Genomic DNA, 14,518 nt, shown 5'->3' with positions numbered 1-14,518 from the left:
ACCTTGTACGACAGCATGCCTTTTCATTTTGGACAAAAATGTTAAGAATATTCAGTTATGAAAACTGGTTGTTTGGCAAATGTTGAACTTATAATATGGCTACTAATACTTGAAAAGCTAAATCAAAGTCAAAGTATACAGATTTGACGATATTCTTGCAGAAAAATGTAATGTGAATGCGAATGTATCCCACGATTTGCCCAAATGTACCTGGGGACTTCACACTAAAAGTCTTGTAGTTCACTCATACTTCAAGTTATCCATTTGAAACTTTACACATACACTGCTGCCATCTCCTGAACACTATCAGAATTACAACCAGAGTGATGGCTTGAACTGTGACCTTTCTCTTGCATTTCAAAGATGGTGATAGAAAAAAAAACGTAGTAGTAGAAAAAATAGTTTTTTTCTTTGTATTTTCTTCTACCAGATCTATTGTTATATTCTCCTACATTCAATTCACATTTCCACAAACTTCAAAGTGTTTTCTTTCAAATGGTAACAAGAATATGCATATCCTTACTTCAGGGCCTGAGCTACAGGCAGTTAGATTTGGGTATGTCATTTAGACGAAAATTGAAAAAAAGGAGGCTATCCCAAAGTTTTTAAGCCACCTATGACATTTCAGGAATGATAGTCTTCAACTTTTGTATTTATTTAAAAAAGGCTCCAAACAGTGTAACATGGGTAACAATCAAAAAGTTGTATGCCATTTTTGTCCCATATTGTAGGGTCACAAAAACACAAAAACACCTTGTAGGGTCACAAAAACATTGAAAGAGTAAGAAAAAAACTGCTGTTGATGTATGGACTCAATACGTGACTTTACAATAAGTCACGTCTGCTGTTGGCCATAAAGAAAATGTTCTACTAGAAACTGTATTGCTATTTTTAGATGACATTTGAAATAAAGAACAATCTCTCAAAGTAATGATCATTAACAGTTCAAGAAGGTAAAGCATTTACTGTGACAGTACAGTACTTTTGTTATCCAGGAAAAGGAAGCTTTCAAAGTAATTCAGTAAAGCCAAGCTCTTATTGTCTGAGCTGTTCTCTTCTTTCATTTATCTCCTGCCAGCTCCCACAATCCTTTGGGGGAAACTAGGTTTTCGGGTGCAAGGCTTTGATTGTCTCTAGTCTGTCGTTTGTCTTGATTTTGCTCACCTTCACATTTCCATGGTGGAGGTTAGGAAACAACATTTTGTCATAGGCAAGGTGTTCCCTTAACACACTGGGTAAAACACACACACCATTTTATTTCATAATGTTCTGACTGGAAGATAGTGCTCAAAATTCCTTCCAGCTACAAGATTTGCTGGGGTACAGTATTTTGTCTGACATGTACAGTATCTGGTTGGCAAACAGTAATAAGTAATAGCTTCCTTGTAGCCACTTGGGACATTTTGTAGAGCGAGTAACTGGGATGTTGTTGATCCATGGACTACAGTCATCTTTCAATCAGGCACTGTAATTCAGGTTACTTACTATATCTATCTATCTATCTATCTATCTATATATATATATCTATCTATCTATATATATATATACATACATACATACATACATACATACATACATACACACATATACTTAATCTCAAAGAATGCATGTAGCAATACTGCCACCTGCTGGAGATTTAACCACCCATAAAAAAAAAATTGTTCCATTGCATGTAAATAAAAGTAACAATTATACAATACACTAAAACTACACTGTTTATACAGCATTGTGCATTTTGCCACATTACCTTAAATTATCACAGATTAAGGTTTGTAGGACTTATTTTAGTTGGTCAAAAATTTATTTTAGTTTAACAAAAAAAAATTGCATGTTATTAACAGAATGGCACAGGTGTTGATACATTCTGTTTGCAATAGTAATTAAAGGCTCATGCCTATGGGTGTAATCCTAACCTGTGAACAATGAAACAAAAATCCGACATTGATATCAATGAGAGTTGTGTGTGCAATCTGTGTAAAACATGCTTGGATCTCAAATTAGGATTCAGGTCCTTTATCAGTAGATTAATTGAAAAGGGTAAGTTATCATAATCTGTGCTATGACCCATTAAAAGTAGCCAAATAAAACGGGTTCACTTCAGAAATCCCTTTACATTATTCTCCGTAACAAATATATTTCTAAAGAGTGGAATGATATGAATGAAGCACACAGCAGTTTAATCAATCCTTGTGATTGCACCCGTAACGTACGGTGTCCAACCCTTAACGCCATGCTAACTTAGGTAAAAAAAGGACAGTATCCTTAGAAAACACTACAAACGAGCCATTGTTTGGACCCACCAGTTCCCGTAAGTCAAACAGTGCATAGATAAGCTGCAATACAATCCCTCCCATTATTACAGTCTGAACACTTTCTGTGGACAAAATATTATGAATTGAGTTTGATGCCAGACAAATAGAGGGAAGTGCAATTTGGAGTTGGGCCAATGGTGCAGCTGTGGTAATTTGTCACTCCAATTATGATTACACTTTACATTTTAGTCATTTAGCAGACGCTCTTATCCAGAGCGACTTACAGTACTGAATGCATACATTTCTTTCTTTTTTTCGTACTGGCCCCCCATGGGAATCGAACCCACAACCCTGGCGTTGCAAACACCATGCTGGCGTTGCAAACACCATGCTCTACCAACTGAGCCACAGGGAAGCCTAATTGGATTTAATTGGCAAAATCAAATGGCTTGCGTTTCTAGGCTGGTAAAGCTATAGGCAGTACAAACAAAGGAAAGTTAAATTCCCTCTCAATACGGTGAAACAACCTAAATGGTGGCGCTTTGGATTCCCCAGGTACAGTAGGGATGCACTACAGGTGAAATCGCTGTTGTCACAAACGTCACAACAATCGCAAAATCAAGGTGAGACAGTATTCTGTACAATAAAGCAAAAGCCTCCAAAGTAGGCACATCATCTCCACATTGTAAGGGTGTAGTAAGGGTGTAGTGAGGGTCTCCTTTTGCAGTGAGGGAAGACAAAAACGAATTTACTAGTGCACACAAAGAAATTATATATACACGTATTGATGCATCTATAGAAACCTCCTAGAGCATACTGTAGTCCCCAAACAGTTCTTCGTTATTCCTAGCCATGTATTCACATCAACCATTTCAATCAAATAAAACCATGTCCAATTCCAGTGATCAGGGTTACATTCTTAAAAGGTCTTGAAAAATGTCCAATGATTGTGCTAAAACAGAAATAAAGGCGAGATTGAAGAGCTGGAGCCCAAGTTGTACGCTATTGGCAGTGCCATTGTTAGGAGCAGTACTGGAGACAAGATGTACGTTTATCCATGTTCTCTTGTAATCAGCTGGTCTTAAACGTAAAATAAACAATTCACGAGCTACTCACCATGACAAATCAATCCTAAACTTTTTAAAAAAGAAACGAAAAGTCTGACGCTGTAAGATATAAATGTGTACATAGGGGAGTAAGGAATTCTACAAATGTGATGTAGCCAACCTTCACTGTACATAATACAAATAAAAATGTTGGGCACACAAACCTGTCCATAACTTGAGCAGCATTTGACTGAAACACATTTTGTTTCAAACTAACAAATAACAAAATGTAGTACTATGTGTCCATGATGAGTCACTTGTTAATTGGAACTGAGAGGATAAACAAAATAGCAAATCTTAGCACTTGCATTTTTCCAATTAAAAACACATTGAGTGTACAGACAAGTTGCTACATGATATACTCCACTCCATTAGAGGTTCTCTACATGTTTCATACCAGAGAACTGGCAAGCTATGATCCTTGGAGAACCACTGATTAAAATATTCATTTGGTAACAGACAAAATCCTTGTCAGCTAACTATCCTATGAACAATTTATGAAAGTTTTATTTCCTAGTGATTCAGGCACTGATAGGTTGTTGTTGCTTTTATTGTACGTGTCCCTATGTTGTTTTCAGTTCATTTTAACTGTGAAAACACTATAGCCCTCTCACAAATAAAAACCCAATCACTATCACACCAAACTTGATCTGGAAATTGCACTTGATTCAATGATGCACTGGATGACATGAAAACGTTGCCAACTAAGGCTTAATTAACACAAGAGAAGATTGTCAAATCAAAAACTGGTCCACCAGCCAATGGGGACAAACAAACACATTAAGTTGATGAGGTGTAGAATCAAACATTCACAATGTGGTATAACATTAAGATTTGACTCTGGTTCCCCAGGCAATGGGGACTATCTCTTCTCAGTCTCTGGTGCAGTTATCTCTACCGGTGGTGTTTCCTCAGATGGGGTGTGCATATCCATGACGGGGTTGACAAAGCACTCGTATTCAGAGTCCTCTGCATTCTCCTCGCCGTGAGCGCTCACAAAGTCGTTCTCCCACTCCAGGGCGTTGGAGTCCTCAGAGGCGGAGGCCGTACCGCTGGTCGTCTGCTTCCTGCCCGGCCGGAGTGCCGCTCGGAGTATGTCCTCCTCGGTTTTAGACCTCTCCCACGCTGGGACCACCTGGTTCATCCCTGAAGACAAGGACAATTTGATACATCTAGTTAAACATCACATGACCATTCAACTGGTGGTTTTGGGAGGGTTGAATTCAACAATCCCTGTTGTTGTTGTTCAATGAAACTGCACAGTAAGTTCAGGGAATGTCTTTGACATGTGACAAAACATCCAAGGGGACAACAAAAAGACAATGAGTAATTACACAAGCCCCCACCTTCCTCGTCCTCCCACTCCAGGTCCAGTGAGGTTCCGTCATCGTTGGTGGAGCGGGTCTTGAAGTCCCAGCTGCTCTCCGTGTTGGGAGTGATCACATTAGTCTCAGAGGACAGCCCTGATTACACAAACACTGGCTTATCAAATCACAGATGGTTTCAAAGAGCAAGAAGTCTCAATGAGGCATGACGATTAACTTTCAGGGATACAGAAATTGTTTTATCTTAAAATAGAATGTTGTATGCACAATTTGAGAGGAACCGTTTCAAACACGGAATATAATATATAGGCTCCAGAAAATGGTTGTGCTGAAATAGCGGACTCACTGCTGCTCCTGAAGGCTTCTGACATGACTTTCACATTCTGTAGGTAGACATCAAAGTCTTCACCTGAGCCATGCCTATAACAGAGTCCAACCAGTGGAGGAGAAACGGTCAACAACTCAATTTCATGGTCATACCATCACTGACACACATGGACCATGACGTAGCCATTTTTACTTGGTTGATATACTCACTTTCTTGGATGGACTGCTGCCTTGCTTTTTTTCCGTTGTGCAAGCTGTTGCATTGAAAAATAATTATACCTCAGAAAAACACTTGGTCTAAAATGTAAATGTAAATAATGATCACTTGAAGATTTGTTAGTTACATGCTGCCATTACCGGCTGTGTTAAAATTAAGGTGGCAGATAGGCAAACACAGATGGAAAAAAAAATTATTAACCAAGGGAAAAACTGTAGAATGAATAATAAAAAAGCACAGCATTGAGAAACAACTCAAATATCAAAAGAATGGAAATGAATGGATGCATAGGCTAATTTGAGGTTAAGAAATTAAGTGTAGACAAATGCCTTTCCCTTTTTTGTGTGAATTAACTGAGGCAAATTACTACTTCAAAAGGACACTTGCCTGGGAGTACGATTTACAAATTCATATTGAGAGACATACCATAGACTACAGTTCTTTAGATTGACAAAGGAATGACCACCAATTTGTGATATTATGTACTTGAAGTGGTTATAAAGACTAGTGTTTTCGCGATACCAGAATTATGGCTTCTATCTCGATACCAGGTTAAGTATCACGATACTCGATACCACGCCAAAAAAAAAGAAAGCGGGGAGGACTGTGCTCACAAGTTTTTGAAATAGAAAAACAAAATTGGATGTTCTAAGTCCATAACAATGCTTAAACCACATTAGGGGACCAGTTTTGAGGTCTGGGAAAATTTTAAGACGTTTAGATTTGAATGTAGTTACCCTTTAAGTGCTCATGCAGTTAGCATGGTTGTTTGGTTAGGTTGTTTGGTTAGCGGTGTTTCTGTAGCTCACGTGATAGAGTTTGTAAAACAAGCGGCCACTGGATTGATGCAAATAATCATGATTCTGCCAGGTAGGCATAAACTTTTAATTTAGAAAGGTTTTTGGGAAAGCCTTTCCATCTACACAAAGACGCTCATTATTAGTATCACTAATGGCTACACACGCGCACCACATGTGTGGCTACCACACACAGACGGGCATTCTCATTGCCTCTTCAGAAAGCGGCAGGGAATACACATCCCTGATGCGTTCTGTTCAGGTCTTATGTTAAACTTTGGCTAATTAAATAATTTAATAAATGCAATACATTTAGTTGATTTCCAAACGTGAGACACACAGAACGACCAACCGAACCATTCTAGTACCGAACAGTTTGATATGTTGTAATATGGAAAAAGTACAGAAGTTTTGGTGTACTGTGCCACAGTAATCAAAAGAAGCAGGGGTTGAGCCAAGGAAAAGGTGGGTGAGGCGAAACAAGGTAGTGAAGGGATGATAGGCGCACTCAATAATGGCCGCCTCACCTCCTTTAGCTTTCGCTCGCGTGCCAGCCTGGCGGCCTCACGCTGGGCAGCATTTCTAGCCTCCTCTTCTAGCCTTAACTTCTCCTCTTGTGCTAATAACTGAGCAGAAATGACAAAACAAAGAACAAAGTTGGGAACAGAAAACCAAAATTGCAAAACAATTCTGAAAAGCAAATAAAATAAAAATCAACCAAAATAAGGCTGCTATGAGCACGTAGGCTAAGCATAAACTTATCTTAGATGCTGTATCTTGCTACATGAAAGGCAGTGCAAAGTTCATAAATGAGGAAGTGTAATGACCTTTGAATTGAAACTTCCATTATCTGTAAGCAAAAAAAAAAAAAAAAAAGGTACTATGATTTCTCCAGCCCTTTCAGAGACACTGTTCTTGTGTAAGCCTACCTCTGCTTGCAACTTCTCATCTATCAAGGTCTGCTGATCGGAAATAGCAGCATACCGGTGCTCTTTGAGGTGGATGATCTCATCTTCACTGATAGGCCTGGTATCAAAATGAAACAAACATTACCTCAAGCTCATCTTGGTTCAAGCCCTGATTAACATTCTTCTGATATGCATTCGTCTGTCCCCCCCCAAAAAAGTTTCAAAAACGTACCTGGGACAGCTTTGTGGGCTCTCTGCCTGAAATTAAAATAAGACAACTTAAACACCAAAAGTGGGCAAAGAATCATACAGAACAGGCCCACAATCGTCGTGTCTTCTGTGTATCGTCAGCCAATGGCACACTTTCGGATTGTTTCACTCTAACAAATACGGTCTACATGTTCACACACTTACCTCATCACTCTCAACAAGGTTTTCAAACTGTGGGGAGACAGAATTGCACTGTAAGTACGTCATGTTTTTCCAACCAAGTGATGCATGATGAAACATGACATAGGCCTACTTCCAGAAAAATGTATGTATCATACCTCTATTGTATAATGTTCCCCAGTTGTACTGCTTCTAAAGTATTTTGACCTGTACGGACAGAAATTTGACAATATTAACATCCATTTAGGATGCTTTCGGTCAGTCATGTCATAGCTGCTAGTTCTTTCAACAGAAGAGATGGGCAATTGATGCTGAGACTCAGATTGTTATAAAATAGTTTCTGTAGTTATCTTATGTTTCTTAGCATTCCTGAAACATGAATTTGTTGAATTATAATTTGATCTGAGATATGAAGCCATTTGTTTGCATGCAAATTGGCCATTTGAATTAATAGGACTAATAAAATCTTCAATGAATATAGTACCTTATATGCGATTTGGACCATAATTCTTCCTAACAACGACTAAGACATGAGGAATCCAATATAATTATCAAAGCTACCCACAATCCCACCCCGGACAACCAGTATGCATTATGTCTGACAAGTACAAGTAGTATGGTAGCTGCTGCTTGGAGTATTGCGTCTTCATCCTATGTAATTTATTCCTTGTGAATCTGGTGGGGTTTTTTCCACGTTCAGAGAAATTAGCCATTGAAGACGCTTGCATTATTTACCATACATTGTTAAAGTACCATGTTCTGCCCACTAGATGCCGCTGTTATCGCTACTGTCACCACACCCTTTAATCAATTTTGCTGGTCTCTTGTGTGTATTAAATGGATCACATCTGTTTCTTTGCAACTTTGGGTAGAAAACCAAAAAACTTTTGCTCACGATGGAAAACAAATTGTGGTCATCCTCACAATTCAAGCCAATCCCCCAGGAAATAAATTCAGTTTGTCCTTCTCTTAGGCTTAATTGGTGTCTAGGAAACGGACCCTCCGTGTGTGGTTTATTTCCATTAAGGTCTGGATCAGTTAGACCATTACTGGCGAACAAGCAAACCATTAGGACACAGCAGTTCTAATGGTTTCAATGTTATGGTCTCCAATGGTAAAAGTCCCAAACACACATTGCATAGTGTTTTGTAATGCTATTGGGTTGGGCTGTGTTTAATGGTAAATGTCACTTATCACATGTTATTGAAAAAAAGACTGCCATGAATGGTTTATAATTGTATTATTTTATTTGGGTTGTGACAACATTTAGTCACTAACCAATTTCTCCAAAGTTTTGGGCTTGTAGGATGTCTAAATATCAGACAAACAAATGCATTCATCGAGGACTGGCTTGGCCACACAATTTATTTATCATGAGCAAAAGCTATTAGTTTTCTACACAAAATTGCAAAGAAATGAGACCAGCGAAATGGATAAATGGGTGTTGGCACAAGCAGGAACAGTGGCATCTAGTTGGCAAAGCCTGATACTTTCACACCAATATAAATATTACAAGCAAATTCAATGGCTAATTTTGCTGAACGGGGGGGGGGGGACGGGGACACACAAAATCAGGGAATACATTACAAAGATGAAGGAATACTCCAAGCTGCAGCTCCATACTACAATTGTTCATCCTTTAAAGTTGCAGCGTACTGCGGCGCAGCTTGCATTGTGCCGCAGAATTCTATGTCACGTTATTTAAGTGTGAACCACTGGTACCATTAATGCTAGTTAGTGCTAGTTTGACCACAAGGGGGCATCTTTGAGAAGCATTGATAGCCTTCAATAGTGGCTGTACTAGAGAATTTAAAACCTTTTTTGTAAGAAGATAGTACATGGGACTGATTTTAAGAAATGTTGCTTAACTTGTTATGGATAGGGGGCAGTATTTTCACGGCCGGATAAAAAAACGTACCCGATTTAATCTGATTATTACTCCTGCCCAGAAACTAGAATATGCATATAATTATTAGCTTTGGATAGAAAACACTCCAAAGTTTCTAAAACTGTTTGAATGGTGTCTGTGAGTATAACAGAACTCATTTGGCAGGCCAAAACCTGAGAAGATTCCAAACAGGAAGCGCCCTCTTACTATTTCTTGGCCTTCTTGATCATCTCTATCCAAAACAGGGGATCTCTGCTGTAACGTGACATTTTCTAACGCTCCCATAGGCTCTCAGAAGGCGCCAGAACATTGAATGATGACTTTGCAGGCCATGGCTGAAAAACAGTAGCGCATTTGGATAGTGGTCGATCTGAGAACAATGAGACTGGTGCGCGCATGCACGAGACGACTCCATGTTTTTATTTTTTCGTCTTTGAACGAAAACAGGGTTTCCCGGTCTGGAATATTATCGCTTTTTTAAGAGAAAAATCGCATAAAAATTTATTTTAAACAGCGTTTGACATGCTTCGAAGTATGGTAATGGAATATTTTGACATTTTTTGTCACGAAACGCGCTGGGCGCGTCACCCTTCTTTACCCTTCGGATAGTGTCTTGAACGCACGAACAAAACGCCGCTATTTGGATACAACTATGGATTATTTGGAACCAAACCAACATTTGTTATTGAAGTAGAAGTCCTGGGAGTGCATTCTGACAAAGAACAGCAAAGGTAATCCAATTTTTCTTATAGTAAATCTGAGTTTGGTGAGGGCCAAACTTGAGTGTCAAAATAGCTAGCCCGTGATGGCGAGCTATCTACTCAGAATATTGAAAAATGTGCTTTCACCGAAAAGCTATTTTAAAATCTGACACCGCGATTGCATAAAGGAGTTCTGTATGTATAATTCTTAAAATAATTATGTTTTTTGTGAACGTTTATCGTGAGTAATTTAGTAAATTCACCGGAAGTGTTCGGTGGGAATGCTAGTTCTGAACATCACATGCTAATGTAAAAAGCTGGTTTTTGATATAAATATGAACTTGATTGAACAAAACATGCATGTATTGTATAACATAATGTCCTAGGAGTGTCATCTGATGAAGATCATCAAAGGTTAGTGCTGCATTTAGCTGTGGTTTTGGTTTTTGTGACATTATATGCTAGCTTGAAAAATGGGTGTCTGATTATTTCTGGCTGGGTACTCTGCTGACATAATCTAATGTTTTGCTTTCGCTGTAAAGCCTTTTTGAAATCGGACAGTGTGGTTAGATAAAGGAGAGTCTTGTCTTTAAAATGGTGTAAAATAGTCATATGTTTGAAAAATTGAAGTTTTCGGATTTTCGAGGACTTTGTATTTCGCGCCACGCCCATCATTGGATATTGGAGCAGGTGTTCCGCTAGCGGAACGTCTAGATGTAAGAGGTTAATCCATTTGATTAATATTATGGTGTTTCTATTCCAAGAAAAATGAAAAACCCTCTGGATTTCCGTTGGGCTGGAACGGAAAATATGGCACTGTACAACGTGACATTCAGGAGCAGGCTAGAGTACTGGGCTATTTAGCTAAATAAACCACCGTATTGTGCGGGCACAGGGGAGACCGGGGTTCAATTCCCTGATGGGGAGGAAGGAGTAGGCTGTCCTTGTAAATAAGAATTTGTTCTTAACTGCCTTGCCTAGTTAAATAAAGGTTACACTAAGAGCAAAACATTTCTACACCCTAATTGTAGTCTAACCAATACACAAACGGAAATTTAGTGAAAATAACAATCTCATTGATTTATCTAGACCAGTCCCCATGCTTGTCTCAGAGCAGTGTGAAATGGTGCTAAAATAGTTGTAGGCTATTGTTTCAAATCCTATTGCTTCTAACTTCAATATGCTCTTCAAAAGAATAAGACCTACACCAGACTCATGTCGCCTACGGTAGGCCTACAGTATATTGAAAAATATGACGTGACTCTCCGGCAATAATTACATAGAGGATTGATATTTATTCCCATAGTAATTCTTTATGGATCCATAACTAAATAAACGTCAGCATTTGAAAGAGTATTTTTATCATTATTTTATTAACAAAAGCACAAAGATGCATAAAGATTAGTTAATCTGTTCTAGTTTGAACATGCAGCCTGGCACTAAGAACAGCGAGAAACGTTTCCCTAGTCAGCTCCATTATTAGTGCAATGCCCCTTAGCTTTGCGGCCCATCCCGTGAATGAAAATAGAATTGGGTACTGTGGAATCGATGAGGGTAAACAGAAGTGGTCTTGTGATAATTGTTTGTGTTTCTGCTGGTCCGAGGGAGAAGGCGCTCCGCATTAAAGGAATGGGGGCAAGAAATGTGAATTGTTTTGCGCTCAAGAAAAGGGCGCCATTGAAAGGAGTGATAACTGGGGTAGCAGTAAATTACTAATGCGAGAGAGGCAGGTTGAGGTTTACAGGGTTAGAGTAGTGCAGAAGTTGTCAAATGCTGAGGCAGTGAAGAAAGTAGAGGAAGATGGGTCAAGGGGGAGGGAAATTATGTTGTGATATTATGTTTCAGTAAGATAGAATTTTTAGCATAGTAATGGTTATCAACTGGACCACAGTATTTGGGTGTGCGAGACTTTACATCAGAAGAGTTACAGGGTGTGTTAAGTGGTGGTGTCCCATCCTTTCAGGTTGTTGGCCTGAGGTTGGACTAAATAGATTTAAATAGTGGAGTAGGGTGGTGTTATTTTTGTATACATTTTTTTGGTAGTGTATTTGTTTATTTATATTTTTTTCAAGCAAAGTATAAGGGTGTTGTACTCCAGTCTAGTAGGTGGCTGTAATGCAACATTTATTGGATGCCATCCGCCGTTAAACCTCATCGAAGAAGAACAATGTATACTGGTTTTTGGGGTGGGGAGTGGGGGGTCCGTGGGTGACTTGACCATTTTATTGGTTCCTCATGTCCTACTCAATGGTAGGAAGAAGTTTGGTTCAAATTGGATGTTGGGTACTACGTGTTGAATATTTTGGGAATCCTATCAATTAAAAAAAAGGTCAAATTTGGGCACAATCAATTAGCTTAATTTCTCAATGATCAAATTATATTTCAACAAAATAATGTTTCAGGAATGCTAATATCGGTTTCTTACCTACAGAAACAATTTATTTACAATCTTAGATGGTGGGTGTCATGGCTTGCTGAAATGACACGGAATGGTGGTTAGTCTAGTCATGCTGTTACCAAATGCATCTGCATTGTTCAAATAAATTTGTTTTTGTCAAATGTTCAGTGGAAATTGTTAAGTTGTCCTTGTGCAGAGAGTTGCATGGTTTGTTGAGCTTTGCAATCATTGGTTTTTGTTTGGCATACATTTTAATGTGAAAAATCTGAGTCTGAGCATAATTCTTACCATGGAATTGCTCAGATACAGCCTGGCATCACAACTGTAACATCAAGTTTACAGTTTATAACCTACTCAGAAATGTCATTTTCCTTTAAGGAAGCTGGATGCAATGAGTCTGTCAACAAAATGTTTTTCTATATTAGTCAATTGTAATTGAATACAGCATAAAATGCACCATGCATTTACAAAGCCGTGTGTCAGTGTATGGCAAGACCCACATGAAGGAGTGGTGTGAGGAACGCTTCAGCTTGCTGCGGGAAAACCTAGCTAGTTCGCAGGGAAATGTAACGCTATTTGACATGCGACTCTTAACTCGTAGCTATAATTACGCTTTCAAAACAACTGGGAACTCGGAAAAATACGAGGTCAAATCATAACGTCAGTGATCTTTAGGTCGTGAAGTCAGTTCCCGAGTTGAAATTCCGAGATACATGACCGTCCGATTTTTTTCCAGTCGGATTGCGGTTGAGTTCCCAGTTGTTCTTAACACAATTCTAAACTCGGAGATTTCCGAGTTCCCAGTTGTTTTGAACACGGCATAAGCCTTGACACCGTGGAGCTTTTTACGCTGATAATACTGTATACTTGTGCCTAGTTAACCTTTGCTAGCCAACGTTGGTTTAAAGGGCGTATCACTTACCCGCCTCCTCGTTGTATAATGTTTGCTTCTCTTCTGAAAATTCCAGAACAATAAGCCCAACAGTTTCCCATCGCATTCTGTCAAGATATACCTTCCTTGGGTTGGGTACTACAGGCGTACTGGATATTTTCACAAATTAGATTGATAGCTAGCACAGGTGTACGCTCTTCGACCCGTCGCCTATAGGCACAGGTATTAGCTAGTAGCTAGCTCTTACAATTACAGGGTGACATGACAGCTAATGAGCGATCAAAGTATGGACTTTAAAGACGCATTGTATATTTATATGTACATACGCTTGTTGCAACACCAATATCCATCAGAAAAAATGTGGCTAGATGGCGACAGCTGTGGCTTTCAGAATTCTCATTCAATATTTCCTCGCACGTGACTCATGTTTACTTAGCTACGGAGACTCATCTGGCTCAAACGACGTGGGCACGCATCAGATGCAAAAACACAATAGCCATTGTCATCTTCTTCGATGAGGTTTAACTGCGGTTGACATACAAAACATGTTGCATTACCGCCACCTACTAGACTGGAGTACAACGCCCTTATACTTTGCTTGAAACATAAATAAACAAAGAACCTACCATCTAACACAACACAAACAAAAAATAAATGAATAAAATAAAAAATAACACCACCGTACTCCACTATTTCAATCTATTTAGTCCTACCTCAGGCCAACAACCTGAAAGGATGGGACACCAAGACGTAACACACCCTGTAACTCTTCTGATGTCAAGTCTTGCACACCCAAATACCTCTCTGCAACTGCCACCACAACCTCAATGTTCCGCGACTTACGTTCCATCCCTGCAGTACAGTTGACAACCACTGCTAGAAATGCTATAAATGTAATCTTACTGAAACATAATATCACTTGTTGGCCTATCCCTCTGTACAAGTACATGTCTACCAGTCACACCACTCCTCTCAGGATCCCTCCCCCTTGACCCATCTTCCTCTACTTTCTTCATCTTCATCTTCCTCTACTTTTTTCACCCACCCTGAAACCACAAATGGATCAGCCAAAAGGCAAGGGTCCACTTTTTCCAAAAACTTCACTCCTACAGTCAGACTCATCTTCATCCTGACCCTCGGTGCAAGCCTCGGGCTCCAAGAACGTCACCACACCTACCACCTCCGATACTTCGCCCTCATTCACTTAATTACATTTCTCCTCAAGGAGATATGTAGATCAGTCAGTCAGCAGTCGCCTGCACAAGCCTCTTGTTTAAGAAATCAACAACTTTTGGGTGGCTTATTACTTATTTTGTT

General features: G+C 39.2%; 1 protein-coding gene across 1 annotated transcript; it reads right to left on the bottom strand.

Moving 5' to 3' along the window:
* Positions 1 to 631: 631 nt before the first annotated feature.
* Positions 632 to 13,664, bottom strand: LOC106604579 (AP-1 complex-associated regulatory protein). The gene is made up of 10 exons (XM_014199353.3): positions 13,232 to 13,664; positions 7,481 to 7,529; positions 7,347 to 7,373; positions 7,165 to 7,190; positions 6,954 to 7,050; positions 6,552 to 6,650; positions 5,221 to 5,264; positions 5,030 to 5,103; positions 4,705 to 4,821; positions 632 to 4,504 (listed from the first exon to the last, which is right to left on the bottom strand). The coding sequence occupies exons 1-10, from the start codon at positions 13,300 to 13,302 to the stop codon at positions 4,221 to 4,223; spliced, it is 888 nt and encodes a 295-aa protein (XP_014054828.1). The 5' UTR covers positions 13,303 to 13,664; the 3' UTR covers positions 632 to 4,220.
* Positions 13,665 to 14,518: the final 854 nt, after the last annotated feature.

This window comes from Salmo salar, chromosome 05 (assembly GCF_965601325.2).
Source record: "Salmo salar chromosome 05, fSalSal1, whole genome shotgun sequence".
In the NCBI taxonomy this organism is placed as follows: Eukaryota; Metazoa; Chordata; class Actinopteri; order Salmoniformes; family Salmonidae; genus Salmo; species Salmo salar.
This window is presented reverse-complemented; position numbering and strand designations above follow the sequence as displayed.